Source organism: Diabrotica virgifera, chromosome 6, assembly GCF_917563875.1.
Source record: "Diabrotica virgifera virgifera chromosome 6, PGI_DIABVI_V3a".
Taxonomy (NCBI): domain Eukaryota; kingdom Metazoa; phylum Arthropoda; class Insecta; order Coleoptera; family Chrysomelidae; genus Diabrotica; species Diabrotica virgifera.
In genome coordinates this window covers 25,384,419-25,400,858 of record NC_065448.1, presented here as the reverse complement: position 1 = coordinate 25,400,858, position 16,440 = coordinate 25,384,419, and the positions used below count along the sequence as shown (strand labels likewise).

The 16,440-nt window shown below is 32.0% G+C and overlaps 1 protein-coding gene across 4 annotated transcripts in view; it reads left to right on the top strand.

The window, feature by feature from the left end:
- The window catches only part of LOC114326992 (probable multidrug resistance-associated protein lethal(2)03659), a 119,466-nt gene that overhangs the window by 55,856 nt on the left and 47,170 nt on the right, over positions 1–16,440 (top strand). For 2 of the 4 annotated variants that reach the window (XM_050654865.1, XM_050654867.1), the window contains one exon: positions 14,081–14,212. The exons of 1 other annotated variant lie outside the window; for it this stretch is intronic. In XM_050654865.1, the coding sequence (XP_050510822.1) occupies positions 14,081–14,212 (132 nt within the window). Of the gene's footprint in view, positions 1–14,080; positions 14,226–16,440 lie in introns of all 4 variants that reach the window. One more of the 4 variants, XM_028275486.2, reaches the window with a different exon arrangement.

The window sequence follows — 16,440 nt, the reverse complement described above, 5'->3', positions numbered from 1 at the left end:
TGTGCGGTGGCGGGTCGTGGAATCGTTAGGGGGTGAGAAGGGTTTTTTCGCGGGGCAAAATCATTCACCGCTGCCAACCTGTTGCGCATTTTCAAGCGAAACTCGCCCTTAATGATGCAACTAAACAATTCTCTCTTCGAATCTTTAAACCGTACTGAACTTTTCTTCAGCGGGGTACCTAACCTTCACCGATTCTTCTGCGTACTTCTAAGCGAAATTCGCCCTTAATGATGCAACTCTGCAAGTTTGGGACGAGTCCAACAATTTTTTAAAGGTTAAAAACGGTACTCTCTCAACGTTACGCAGTATTTCATAACATTCTGAAACCTTCAAACAGGGACGGCTTTAAAATATTTAAGATAGGATATTAAATTAATGTTGGAGTTTTTTCAAACGCCACAAGCATAGTTTTAGAAATATTGACGAAAAACGTAAAAAACTACTAATTTACAAAGTTCTCCCCATCTTCCCCCCAAACCGGACGCTCAAAATGGTGTAACTTTTTACTGAACAATATGTGGACCATATAGAACAATTTGGTGTTGAAGGAAAACTTTTACTTTGGATGCTTGCGTTATGCCTTTTTTGGACAAATTATACTATACTACCTCCGTAACTTTGGAACCATTCATTTTAGAAGGATTACGCATAGGGCCTTTTTATTTAAAATTTAATGTATAACATTTTTGTATAGAAGGTTGTTCATGCTAAACCGCATAGTTTTAGAAATATTGACGAAAAACGTAAAAAACTACGAATTTGTGTGCGAACTGCGTGAACTACGAAAATGGTGTGACTTTGTTCTGAAAATTATGTGGACCATATAGCACAATTTGGTGTTGGAGGATAACTTTCACTTTGGATGTCTGGGTTTGGGTCTAGTTATACCATACTAATAGGGACATTTTGTAGAATAGTTTTCAACTAAATTACATCAACCCACTAGCGGGGCGGACACAACCCGCAAAATTTATAATGAAAAGAGGGGTTGAGTGATACCTCATTTTAAAGGCCGTTCAACCACTTTTTCAACAATACCACATATAATATTTATTTTTAGTAGTTTTGAAAAAATCAAGTGAAACCGTAAAGGTATTGCATATTATCGAGTTCAGAACTCCAAAAATTATTTGGAGTACCTATTGAGTCCAAGGTTTTTCCAAAAGTACTGAAATGAAATAATGTATGTGGTATTTTTGAAAAGGTAGTTTAACGACTAGTTCAAAAACTTCAAACTTCAAACGGGGGGGGGGATGTATAATATCCCCCATTCTATTCAATATATATAGTGAACACATTATGCGTCAAGTTTTTGAGGAATGGCAAGGTGGAGCAACGATAGGAGGAAGAAAAATAAAAAACCTACGTTATGCTGATGACACTGTTATATTGGCGTCTTCACCAGAAGAACTGGAAGACATTATGAATAGGCTAAGAACGGTGAGTATAGAATATGGTTTGAAAATAAATATACAGAAACCCAAAGTAATGATCATCGATAGAATCAGAAACAGCCAACCGGAGATAAGAGACTTGGCAGGTTACGAAGTGGTCAGACAATTTAATTACTTAGGCTCCGTTATTACTAACAGTGCAGGATGCGAAGACGAGATCCGTAGGCGCATCATAATGGCCAGATCAGCAACAGCCAAACTCACAAAAATATGGAAGAATACTGACATTACAAAAAACACAAAATTACGCCTTGTTCGAGCGTTAATATTTCCTATCGCCACCTACGCTTCAGAGACTTGGACCATCTGAATGTGGGTCTACCGGAGAATGTTGCGCATACCATGGACCGCATATCGCACAAATAATTCAATATTAGCCGAACTTAACCTAAAAACTAGACTCAGCACAACTATCAACCAAAATATACTGAGATATTTTGGACATATAACTAGAAGAAGAGAAGGCATGGAACGAATAATAGTTGAAGGCAACGTAGAGGGAAGAAGATCCAAAGGAAGACCAAATAAGGGACATGATTGGTTACTCGTTCTCCGAAGCAAAACAACACGCACAGGAGAGAGAGGATTGGATAGAAATAGTCAAACGACTTACATCACGCCACTACATCCTTACGAAGGAGAACAGATAGAGGAGGAGGAAGAGGAGGAGGAGTTGAACGACCTTTAAAATGAGGTATCACTCAACCCCCTTTTCCATTAAAGTTTTTGGGGGTTTGTGTCCGTTAGAGGGTTGATATATTTTAGTTGAAAACTGGTCTACAAAATGTCCCCTTCATAAATAAATCTGACGTGTTTTTGCATATTTTTAGATTTTCTATAGGGACCAAATTATACAGGGTGGCACCTTTTCAAATTGATAATTGTGTGTCATTAAGTATACACATATATAATGGGGGACATACAATAATTTAACATAGACTCCAAACGATTAAATGCAGAGGAGCTGTATTAGACAAATGACGACCTCGAAGTGTAATTAAAGAAATCCATTTTTCATTTATTTGTGTTTTGAACGTTATTTTTAAAACTATTTCTTATCAATTTGAATAAATAACTCCTAATAGACGTTTTGTTATTTATTTCGGTATTTTTTTATCTATAGATGATTAACCAACTATGTTTTTCAGAATAAATAATTTTCAAGTGCAAGTACAAGAAAATATACGTTATATTATACAGTATGGTGCAAATGAGAGGAATAAATTCGTTAGGTCGTTCGTAAGCCGGTGATTTTAAGGAAAATCCCGAAACAGGGCGATTTTGATTTTTAAATTGTGATTTTCTTGGTATATGTATATATCTTACTAGTGAGTCATCCATCTGGGTGTGATGACGTAATCGATTATTTTTTTAATTCTCTGTTCAGTAATATAACCTATTTTTAAGTCAGCTCTACCTTTCTTCGCTAGAAGGGGGATTGAAAATAAATAGGTATATTTAAAACCCAGAATGCGCAGGAACAAGATTAATAGACCAGGCAATGGATTATAAATACCTAGAACTTAGGTCATGAGATTCGCACAGGAAAATATAACCAAACCATTGAGCTTCTCCGTCTTATAAGACTGACTTGGGTAGCCTTCGGCAAGCTGAACCATATTTTCAAATCGTCTGACATACCACTATGTCTTAAAAGAAAAACCCTCAATCAGTGTGTTTTGATAGGGATCGGAAACGTTGACCATGACAAGGAGAACAGTGCAAAAGATCCGTGTGTCTCAAAGGGCGATGGAGCGTGCTATATTGGACGCTTCAATACGAGACAAGATCCCAAACCACCAGCTACGACAAAGTATCAGGAGTGGCTGATGCAGTAGAGAGAATAGCAACAATGATATGGAACTGGACGGGTCACGTGGCTCGAATGACAGATAACAGATGGACAAAGTGGATACTGGATTGGAGACCAAGATATGATGCCTACCGAATAGTCCAGGGCGCATCTGTTTTGAGATGGACGTTGAGAGGTGACTCAAATTTTTTTGCAGAAATTGCTTGAAAATAAATCAAATAATAGTATTTGAGTTATCCTCCCTCTCAGAAGGGCCCTGAACATTGTTTAAATAATCAAAATGTCAAAAAATTAAAGAAAAATTCATATTTTTTCTTCGTTTTTTGATTATAACTTTAAAAGTATTCATTTTCGAGAAAAGTTGTACTGACATAAAAGTTGCATAATTAAATTTCCTACAATATGGAATTCGTTAAAAATTTAAAAAATAGTCACCCTAGTTGCAAAATAGTAATAATTGCGAAAAAAACATACAAAAACAAATATTCGCATTTTACGTTTTTCAACCATTTATGCTACACTTAGGACCTTCGTATTTCACCCAGAAAAACTTTATGATACAGTAAAACAATACTGTAAATTTCATTAGGATCGGTTCAATAGATTTTGCAAAATAAATTTTGCAATTCAGCTTTCGCAAAAAAAATTCATTTTTTCAAAATGTTACAGGACTGAAAATAAAGCAGATAGCAAGTTGAATTTTTTTTGCTTATAGAAGTGCACTGTACCTTTCATTTACAATTTGTAAAATTAAAATCGATTAATTACCACGGCGTCAGGAATTTTTTAAATAAACATTAATTTTTGGTGCTATGCGCAGGAAAACGGTGTTCGATTCACACAAGCTGATTTCCACCAAAATTTCTTCCAATCTTTATCTAATATATTATTTTCTTACTCTATATTTTGTTGTATTTTAATATTTTAATTCCACAAAAAACAAACTAATTTTATTATTGTTTGTGAAATATTGTTTAAACAATTGCATATGTTTAAAAATAATAAACTTTTATTCTCTAAGTTAAAATATATGAACAAAGAAAGTGTTTGCTAATAAAAGTGTTATTTCAAAGTGTTATTACAAATTTATTTATTAATATCGAAATGTAATAAAAATTAAAATGTATCAATCATTATCAAAGGTCATTGGAATGCCCAAGCAGAGCAAACTATCCGCTGTCCTGCGCGTAGCACCAATAATTATTGTTTATTTAAAAAAATTCCTGACGCCGTGGTGTTAAACGATTTTAATTTTGCAAAATTGCAAACGAAAGGTAGGTACAGTACACTTCTATAAGCAAAAAAATTTCAACTTGCTATCTGCTTTATTTTCAGTCCTGCAACATTTTGAAAAAATGAATTTTTTTTGCGAAAGCTGGATTGCAAAATTTATTTTGCAAAATCTATTGAACCGATCTTAATGAAATTTACAGTATTGTTTTACTGTATCATATAGTTTTTCTGGGTGAAACACGAAGGTCCTAAGTGTAGCATAAATGGTTTAAAAACGTAAAATGCGAATACTTGTTTTTGTATGGTTTTTTTCGCAATTATTGGTATTTTGCAACAAGAGTGACTATTTTTTAAAATATTAACCAATTCTATATTGTAGAAAATTTAATTACGCAACTTTTATGTCAGTACAACTTTTCTCTAAAATGAATACCTTTAAAGTTATAATCAAAAAAACGAAGAAAAAAATCGAATTTTTCCTTAATTCTTTGACATTTTGATTATTTAACCCGCCGTTACACGCGTTTTCTATTGTGACGTGGTTGCACGCGTATGAGCGTTGCCCTCACCTACATAAATTCGACTTATTTCGAGAAAGAATGAATGTCAACATGTATAAATATAAAATGGGTTGTACTCACATATTATAGAAAGTCTCGTAAACCTATTTTTTTTTTATTAATTTAACAAAACAAAAGTAAAAATTTTCAAAAGTTTTCTTAATTTTCAATTTCAGCAAGCCACTGAAGAAATTAACGGTCTTTACGCGAATTCATTTTACTAAAAATACAAATTAAAATTAACAACTGTTCTGAAGCTATTTCTTTGTGGCATTTATGTAATTAACTATTAATATTTTATATTTTGATAACGAAGTCCGAGGTGGAATTCGAAACGTCAATAAAATCAATTTTTCAAGTTAAATTGTGGCTTATTTCCCAATTAGAATAGGTAAATTTAAAAATGGGTTCTTAACCAGTGGCGCACCTAGAATTTTCCTCTGAGGGGAGGGGGGTTTGCTTGGGCACCGAAAGTTTTTTGTATTATTTGTGAAAGACAAGTTACATTTTCCTACCTTCTTTTATATATATTTCTATATGCTCTGGGTGGGATTTTAACCCCCAAACCTCCCCCCTTCGGTGTGCCACTGTTCCTAACCTAATCCAAACAATATTATTTTAATTAAACCAACCTAAATATTAAATAAAAACCTAAAAGTTTCTTTGAGATAACAGAAACGTGATTTCACCGTGATTGCACGCGCAGTGAGGAATTCCCTCACTTGAAGAGGGATGTCTCTTCTTTCAACTATCACACAGCACACTGACCGCCTGAAATATTCTATAACTTTTTCATATCCTCTCATGAACCATGCTAAAGGCATTCCTGGGTGCTTAAGGTTATCGTATTAGTTTACACAATTTCATTGCTTATAAACAAATATGGTGAGGGATTCCCTCATAGCGCGTGTAATGGCGGGTTAAACAATGTTCCGGACCTTTTTGAGAGGGAGGATAACTCAAATATTATTATTTGACTTATTTTCAAGCAATTTCTGCAAAAAAATTTGAGTCACCTCTCAACGTCCAAATGTACTAATATTTTTACAGATGCGCCCTGGTTTAGAAGCAGAGGTCGTCCACCAACACGTTGGATTGGACTGGTGATTTAAAACGTTGTCATAGGAATTGGATGCAAGAGGCAAAAGTTCGAAACAGATAGAAAATTATGAGGGAGATCTATGTCCGGCAGTGGACAAGCGAAGACTGAATGATTACGATGATGACCGAAAGTGTATATTAGTTTTCGGGACGGCAGAACAAAAAAAAAATACCGAGGGAACTCAATCTCAAATAGGGATATACGCAAATGATGTTATGATTTATTTATTCATCTTTTAGTATAATATTATTAATCATTTTTTCAATGTTCTAACAAGGTTTAATCAATAACTGAACAGGTTATTTTACTAATATTATTATATGTATGTTAATCATCCAGCAATACAGGTTGAGTAATGAGAAACTGTACATACTCCTACCTCGTATAGAGGCCCCTATGGGGAATAACAAATGACCATTAAAAAGTGTCTGCTCCCATTGTTTAATAATATACAGGGCGAATTTCGCATTTTGACAAAAATTTGTATTCGTCATAATTTTTGAACAGTCAGATCGATGTATCTCTTATTTTGGTCAATCGTTACACTATTACCACCTAATCAGCTGATTTATTCAAACTAGAAAAAAATCAGGTCCGGCTTTAAAAAATCAGTTCGTTTGGGTCTTAGAAAAAATTTCACCCTGTATACGCTTTTTGAAAACTCTAATATTAATATTACAGATTAGACAAATAGTCAATTAAAATGGCATATTTATTTTTTTCCCCACATGATTACTTAATTTTTTATAAAAAAATCAAATTTGACTATGAATTAAAAATTGGGTAAAGTGAACCATAGATTTAAAAAAAATTAACTTTTATTACAAAAATTAATTTTTTTTAAACAAATATTTGATTTATGTTACCACCCAATCAACTAATTTATTCAAACTAGAAAAAAATCAGGTCCGGTTTTAAAAAATTAGTTCATTTGGGTCTTAGAAAAAATTTCAACCTGTATACGCTTTTTGAAAACTCTAATATGAATTTTACACAAATCAGACAAATAGACAATTAAAATGGCATATTTATTTTTTCCCCGCACGATTACTTAATTTTTTATTAAAAAATCAAATGGGTACCCCCCGTTAAGATAGGCAAAATGCCCTCACTCTCAGAATTCAATTTTTTAATTTTTTTACGTTCTGTGCAATTAAAAAATGAGATAACGCGAATTTTTAGCTCGCCACCCCCCTTACCCCTCCCCCCACAGCCAAAAAAGTAGATTTTTAGATTTAATTTTTTTTAGTTGGGTTGCAATTGATATTGATTTAAAAATTTCAAAAAATTGACACGTGTAGCTGAGGCTTTTACAAAACATATCTATTTTTTATGGACCCGTAGGTCGAGTGTACATAACCTCAAATTTTTTTTTAACATTTTAAAGCTTATAACTTTTTTTTGGAGGGGGCTGCAGGTCCAATTTTTTTGTATTTTGTGTATTTTATCAAAAGCTATCTCTTTAATTTTTTCAGATTTTTCCGTCAGGTGCGCCATCTTGAAAAATCCGGAAAACTGTTTTTTTAGGGGGTTTTTAGGGATTTTCTCCATTTTGTAGACTGCAACATAGATCAACTCAAGGTTTTGTTAATAGATTATGTATAATTTGAAATAAATGAGTATTTTAGGATTATCAAAAATTGGGCAAAATACCTTTAAACCCCCCAAAAACCATGTTTTTTTAAGTTATGTAAGGGTTTTTGCGGGCTTAATGATATTATCTTTTGAGATCGATACAGCCTGAATATTTTTTTTTTCATTTTTTTTACGTTATATGTGAATAAAAAATAAGACTAATCGCATCTTTAGCACACCACCCCCCCCTCTCTGCCACCATAAAAACGTCAATTTTTCTATTTTTTTTTTGTTTAAAGTTGCAATTAATTTAAATTTTTTATGAGGCGTCTACAAAACATATCTATTTTTTATAGACCCGTGTAGGTCGAGTGTACAGTACATACATATAACCTCAAAATTCCTTTTTTATTTTTTAAAACGTATTTTTGACTTCCAATCGATATTTTTTTAAAACGTCCAATGAATATTGTACCGGGTGTCCCAATAAGAATGGCTCTCGGCCATATCTCAGGAACCGTTTATAGTAGAGCTTTGAAATAAAAATTTTTATAACAAAAGTTGCCTCAGGAAAAGCCTGGAAATTATTTTCATAATTGTGGGACCACCGCTAGAGGGCGTAATTGAATATCAAAAATTAAAAAAATCTAAATTTTACAAAATTTTCCTAATGAAGGGGCACTGGAAATCCGATCGTCGTATTCTTCATAAAATTCTACGCATATTTGATTTGACAAGTTTAGGTCTACCTTTGGAAATAAGAGGTGGGGGTGAGTGGGAACCTTGTTATGAAAAACTGGCTGTGAGTCCGGTTCTGCTTAATCAAATTTTGCAAACTTGGTCTTGTTGAAGACAGATCTTTTTCGTCAATGTAAAAGTTCTGATTTCCAACCAACTTACTGAGTAATATGCCAGCTAGAAGGCGTTATTTAATTTTTTTCAGAAATCTAGTGTTCCTTGGAAAATATTAAATACAAACATGCATTTTTAATACCATATTACAAAATTAGACAAAATTAGCAACAGAATAGCGAAAACCGCATGTTAATACCTTTTTTCTATCTCGAGATATCTTACAAAACGTGTAAATTAAAAAACATAACTGTTACTGTCACCGGTAAACGAAATTAATTAAAAGTAGTGTGCTATGGAAACAACAAAGAAACATTTTCCAGCTTTCAACGTATATTAGGTCTTTTCAACGCTTCTCATTTGTTTCGAGCCTCGTTCATATCTCCTATATTAATATTATACACGGATTATACGGCATATGACAGAGGCTCGAAACAAATGAGAAGCGTTGAAAAGCCCTATTACAAAGAAATAAAAACAACTATTTAGTGATGACATAAACGTTCAAATTTTTGCTCATCATTTTCGTTGCAAACATTTACTCTTTCAAGAGTAGATTGAACAGCAGTCTCAATTTCTGCTTTCGATATGCTTTGAATGGCGTTTAGTATTCTCTGGATAATGTATCCTAGAGTAGTGTATGATGGGCAACAATTTGAATATTTAGGTCGTCACTAAGTAGTTCTTTTTGTTCTGTGTTATATTTAATTTTAATAGTATTGTCTCTCTTTATATTGTTGTTTTAATTATTTAAGTATATTTTTATACGTTGACATCTGGAAAATGTTATTTTGTTTTTTTCCACAGCACACTACTTTTCATTAACTTAGCTTACCGGTGATAGTAACAGTTATGTATAAAATTTACACGTTTCTCGAGATATCTTGAGATAGAAAAAAGGTATCGACATGCGGTTTTCGCTATTCTATTGCTAATTTAATCTAATTTTATAAAGTATGATTAAAAATGCATACTTGTATTTAATATTTTCCAAAGAAAACTAGATTTCTGAAAAAAATTAAATAACGCCTCCCAGCTGGCTTATTACTTATTAGGATGGTTCAAAATTATCACGCTTACATTGAAGAAAAAGATCTGTCTTCAACAAGACCCAGTTTTTAAAATTTGATTTAGCAGAACCGGACTTAGAGCTATTTTTTCATAACAAGGTTCCCACTCACCCCCACCTCTTATTTGCAAAGGTAGAGTTAAACTTGTTAAATTAAATATGCGCAGAATTTGATGAAGAATACAATCATCGGATTTCCAGTGCCCCTTCATTAGGAAAATTTTGTAAAATTTTGATTTTTTTATTTTTGATATTCAATTACGCCCTCTAGCGGTGGACCCACAATTATGAAAATAATTTCCAGGCTTTTCCTGAGGCAACTTTTGTTATAAAATTTTTTATTTCAAAGCTCTACTATAAACGGTTCCTGAGATATGGCCGAGAGCCATTCTTATTGGGACACCCGGTACCTACATTACATCTCTCTCTCGCGGACGGCCGCTTCAATACATGCTTAGCGCTCGTTTTTAATTATTAAAAATAATAGTTAGCAATAAAATAATTACAAAAATTTCTTTAGGCTATTGCAGGGGGGCATTAAACTTTGAGTTGGTCACTTTATGACTTTCATAATAATAATTTTTAACCGAGTTATTAAGCCTTGAAAATGACCATTTTCGCGTTTTTCGAATTTGAAATTGCATGTAACTTGACAACAGTCAATTTTATAGAAAAATCACAAGATACCTTTTTTGCTCAGCTTGATCCAGAGAATCTAAAACAAATTTGTCCGAAGTGAATTTTTTTTTTATTTTTTTAATTCGTTTAAAAATGTTTAAACAATTTTCCGATCGCGGTACTGCCTGGCACCTTGTGGATTTGTTATAAGGACCTGTTTTTGAGTAAGTTTGTGCAAAAAAAAATTAATCGGAATAATTTACCTAACGGGACAAGCATACAGCGTGGACTATTTGCATTAGGAGCCAAACGTAGATGGTTTGTAAAATACACAAAAGACAAAAAAAAATTAGCAGCTATCGCCAAAAAAAGTTATACGTACCTATTAAAAAACAAAAAAATGAGGTTATAATATGTACACTCGACCTTCGGGTCCATAAAAATAGACGTTCTGTAACAGCCTCAGTTGTGTTACAGAAGAATATTGAAAATTCAGTGGGTTCAAAGGATTACCAATGTTGAAGTGCTACGACGTTTAAATAAGGAGTTAGAAATTATGAAAAGTATAAAAACTAGAAAACTGGAATATTTGGATCACATTACCAGAGGAGAAAAATATGAGTTGCTGAGAATTATTATGCAAGGAAGGATCCAAGGAAGAAGAGGCATAGGAAGAAGACGCATCTCCTGGCTGAGGAACCTTAGAGAATGGTTTAACTGTAGTTCATTACAACTATTCAGAGCAGCAGCCAACAAAGTGACCATAGCCATTATGATATCCAACCTCCGATAGGAGAGGGAACTTTAAGAAGAAGAACAGCCTCAGCTCTGCGTGTGAGTTTTTGTAATTTATAAATTAATAATTAGGTACTAACTATTCTAAATGCGACATAAGCCACAATTTAAATAAAAAATGATTTTATTAACGTTTCGACGTCCACCACGGACGTCGTTGTCAAAATACAAAATATTAATAAATTAAACAAAAAGGTTGCTTGGTAAAAAACTCTTCTAATAATTTAATTTAATCTGACTTATTTATATAGATCGTCCCAAACCATTTTTTCAGTGCGTCACAGATTATCGAATTCTCTCTATCGCATTACAGATGGAAAATAAAATCATTTTTTAGTTAAATTGTGGCTTATTTCCCATTTAGAATAGTTAATTACAAAAATTCCACAAAGAAATAGCTTCAGAACAACATTTTTAACCTAATTGCAACCCAACTTAAAAAAAAATAAAATCGAAAAATTGACATTCTTGGCTGTGGGGGAGGGGGAATAGGGGAAGTGGGCTAAAATTGCGGTGAGTCCTAATTTTTAAAAATCATATAGAACGCAAAAAAATAAAAAATATATTCAGGCTGTATCGACCTCAAAAAATATCATTAAGCCCGCAAAAACCCTTACATAACTTAACAAAACATGGTTTTTGGGGGGTTTAAAGGTATTTTGCCCAATTTTTGATAATTCTAAAATACTTATTTATTTCAAATTATACATAATCTATTAACAAAACCTTGAGTTGATCTATGTTGCAGTCTATAAAATGGAGAAAATCCCTAAAAACCCCCCGAAAAAACCGTTTTCCGGATTTTTCAAGATGGCGCACCTCACGGAAAAATCTGAAAAAAATCAGAAAGATAGCTTTTGATAAAATACACAAAATGCAGAAAAAATTGGACCTGCAGCCCCCTTCAAAATAAAATTATAGGTTTTAAAAAAGTTAAAAAAAATTTGAGGTTATGTACACTCGACCTAAGGGTCCATAAAAATGGACATGTTTTGTAAAAGCCTCAGTTACACGTGTGAATTTTTTGAAATTTTTAAATCAATTGAAATCCAACTAAAAAAAATTAAATCTAAAAATCTACGTTTTAGGCTGTGGGGGGAGGGGTAAGGGGGGTGGCGAGCTAAAAATCCGCGTTATGTCATTTTTTAATTGCATAGAACGTAAAAAAATTAAAAAGATTGAATTCTGAGAGTGAGGGCATTTTGCCTATCTTAACGGGGGGTACCCTTTGTCAAAATCGCAATTTTACCATAAAAATAAAAATTAAAAACGTTTTTCTTAAAATTAAAAGTTTCACCATTTTTTTTATAACATGTCTAGATCTAAAACTCCCCATAACACTTCTCTTTGGACTCGATAGTTTAACATAGACGTGATCAAATAGATAAGTTTTAAATTTTTTCACTTAATTTTTGCGATTTAACTTTGCAATTCACGAATCTGCACCTTTTATTTTTAAAAATTCATAACTTTTACGAGAACAAGACTGAAAGTCTACAACAATCGTCATAGTCTTCACAATGGTAAGAGATATGTGCAGTAAAAATTTCAGAATTTTTTTTTAAATGGAACGTTGCGTTGTAGCCTGTTAAACCGAGATTTCATCTTTTTTTTTTTCATTTTTAGGTTAAAATTCCGATTTTGACTTTGATTTTTTAATAAAAAATTAAGTAATCGTGTGGGGAAAAAATAAATATGCCATTTTAATTGCCTATTTGTCTAATTTGTAAAATTCATATTAGAGTTTTCAAAAAGCGTATACAGGGTGAAATTTTTTCTAAGACCAAAACGAACTAATTTTTTAAATCCAGGCCTGATTTTTTTCTAGTTTGAATAAATCAGTTGATTGGGTGGTAACATAAATCAAATATTTGTTAAAACAATTAATTTTTGTAATAAAAGTTAATTTTTTAAATCTATGGTTGGCTTTACCAAACTTTTAATTATTATTCATAGTCAAATTTGATTTTTTTTTATAAAAAATTAATTAATCATGTGGGGAAAAATAAATATGCCATTTTAATTGCCTATTTGTCTAATTTGTAAAATTTATATTAGAGTTTTCAAAAAGCGTATACAGGGTGAAATTTTTTCTAAGACCCAAACGAACTAATTTTTTAAAGCCGGACCTGATTTTTTTCTAGTTTGAATAAATCAGTTGATTGGGTGGTAACATAAATCAAATATTTGTTAAAAAAATTAATTTTTGTAATAAAAGTTAATTTTTTTAAATCTATGGTTTACTTTACCAAACTTTTAATTCATAGTCAAATTTGATTTTTTTATAAAAAATTAAGTAATCGTGTGGGAAAAAAAATAAATATGCCATATTAATTGCGTATTTGTCTAATTTGTAAAATTCATATTAGAGTTTTCAAAAAGCGTATACAAGGTGAAATTTTTTCTAAGACCCAAACGAACTAATTTGTTAAAACCGGACCTGATTTTTTTCTAGTTTGAATAAATCAGTTGATTAGGTGATAATAGTGTAACGATTGACCAAAATAAGAGACACCTCAATCTGACAGTTCAAAAATTATGACTAATATAAATTTCTGTCAAAATGCGAAACTCGCCCTGTATATTATTAAACAAGGGGAGCAAACACTTTTTAATGGTCATTTGTTATTCCCATAGGAGCCTCTATACGAGGTAGGAGTATGTACAGTTCCTCATGACTCACCCTGTATAAAAATGTATTTATTTTAAAAATACGTTTTATGCCAAAGCAAATTTATTCTCTCTAGCAACGTACATACTACCTATTATGTAATACATTATGGTACATGGTACCTATAAAGTTGATTAAAAGATGGATATTACAAGCAAAATGATAATTTTAATTTTTAATAGACCTAAAATGCCGCGACCAACGTACAGATATTTATGTGCCTTTCATCGATTACTAAAAGGATTTCGATAAGGTACAGCAGGTAATATTTGTGATATCTATGTTTTACTCACTTCTATGAATTACGATTTTTAATAATAAAATTATTTTTCTAACAGATTATATCAACCCATTATTTTGGGTCGTCTAGTGAGATATTTTGACATGTATTCTAAAAAAACACCACCGATAAATCCTCCTGAAATGTCAAACACCAGCTTCACATCAGATCAACAAAATGTTAACGAAACGTAAATATTCAGTGTGAGGCCTCTAACTTGTTGCATATTCTTCTTTTAGTGGCTTTTAGACGTAGTGTTCATTGTACATATTATTTAACCCTCCGTTACTCGCACACGGTGTATGAGACCGGGCCTCTAAGTAACTGCCTGTAACTCTGATTGTAGTGCATATTTTCAATTGCTGCTGCATATACCTCTTCAGTCATCAGTCAACTGTGTGTGAAGTCCACGTGCAGTGTAAAAAAGAGTATTGTACTTTTATTATTAGGCAAGACCTATTAATTAGTCAGGTAATTAAAAGTAGTAAGTTTTAATTAGTCAGGTAATTTAAGGTCTTTTTCTTATTTTTAATGTTTATATATTTGTTTATTTATATTTAGATATGGATTACGAGAAGGAGAAGCAAAGATTATTAAAATTATTTGAGGAAGTATCTGCTGACGAGGAAACGTATGAAGATGATGATTAACAAAATTACTTTTTGTTAAAGTAATATAATGTTGACACAAACGCATATTTACACAATTATATGATCATATATTCATTAAATAATATAATTGTACACAATTTTGCAAAAAAAAAATTTTTTCAAATATTGCTGACCCATATTTTTGGACCGGGTCTTCTGCACCTTGCGCGAGTATTCGATCACAAAAAGTTGGCGCGAAAAACGGAAGGTTAAATGTCTAGGTCAAACAATGGCTTTTACTTTCAAAGAAATTTAGAAAAGCGGCGACTGGGGAATTTGCATTTTAACAATAATTCATTGGATATTGAGTAATGGCAGATTACTTATGCACGCGACATTGAAGTGTGACAAAAGAATATGAATATATTAACCGAAAAACATGAGATTATACATCTACAGAGGATGACAAATTAGCAACAATTGAATTCTAGGCTAGGAAATAGATTTGTAGTTTTTATAGTAGGTACTTTAGAAATTACAGCTTCAAGAAGAAGAAAGTTAAAATACTAAAATGTACTTTTTTTTTATAAATAATGAAATGTAATCCACAAAAACTATTGTTTGATCTAGATTGTAAAAGCTATATAACAACTAAGTTTAAATTATTTACTTTAAAGCATTGTACATAACGTAAAAGAGCTTTTAATGTTTCCCTGATTTCTGTATTCTTCCTTTTCTTTTATTCTTTTTTAAGTGCTGTAGATTTTTATTTTATCTTTCAACTTCCTTCTATTTCCTGCGATTATTGTGAACTTTATAGACTTGGTTTTGGTTTCTTTGGCTTAACGATTATTTTTTTTTTATTTTTAGTTTTTGCAAGGTAGCTAAATTTCGTGCTATGTATTTATTATTATTTAAAAATAATACGAGAACGTAAAGTAACAATAACTAGTCTCCTTTTAGCTCGATACGCTTGATTCAGCGATGCTCCAACTTCTTTAACCCGTCTGAAAATGCGACGTATGGAAGAAATCGAGTGTTGAAATAACTCATTTAATTTTTAATCAACAAAGAGCATGCAATTAAGCTAACTTCAATCGATTGCCATATTTGGTCAAGGTATCAACGCTTTCGAGGGTATTTTCCAAACCAAAAATTATTACAATTTATATATTATTATATATTATTTTAAATAATTTTAAGCCAAAATTATGCTCTAGTCCATTGAAATGTTACATTTGGAGTTGCATTTCTTAGAGGAGTCAATTTTATTTTTTTTAATGTGTAGGGGGGTTCAGTAGAAGCTTAAGTTCAAGTTTTTGGGGTCGCCACCCTTGTCCTCCGGCCGCCATATTAGAAAAAGGGGTGCAAAGGGCTTTCGCACTGTATCTCCTAAACTAGCAATCCTACAGAAAATTGAATTATACATAAAATGTAGCAAATTAAATTTTCTACAATTTTATATCTATTACTTTTTATCGTCAAGTGACCAACAAAAAGTTATAAACAAAAATAATAGAAAATTTTGTAAGAAGTTTCCTTTTGGAGGTTATAACTTTTTTACGTTCATTTCACAATAACATCACAATTTTATTTTTTTAATGTGTAGGGGGGTTCAGTAGAAGCTTAAGTTCAAGTTTTTGGGGTTACCACCCTTGTTCCCCGGCCGCCATATTGGAAAGAGGGGTGCAAAGGGCTTTCGCACTGTATCTCCTAAAATAGCAATCCTACAGAAAATTTAATTGCATATAAAATGTAGCAAATTAAATTTTCTACAATTTTATATCTACCTATTACTTTTTATCGTCAAGTGACCAACAAAAAAGTT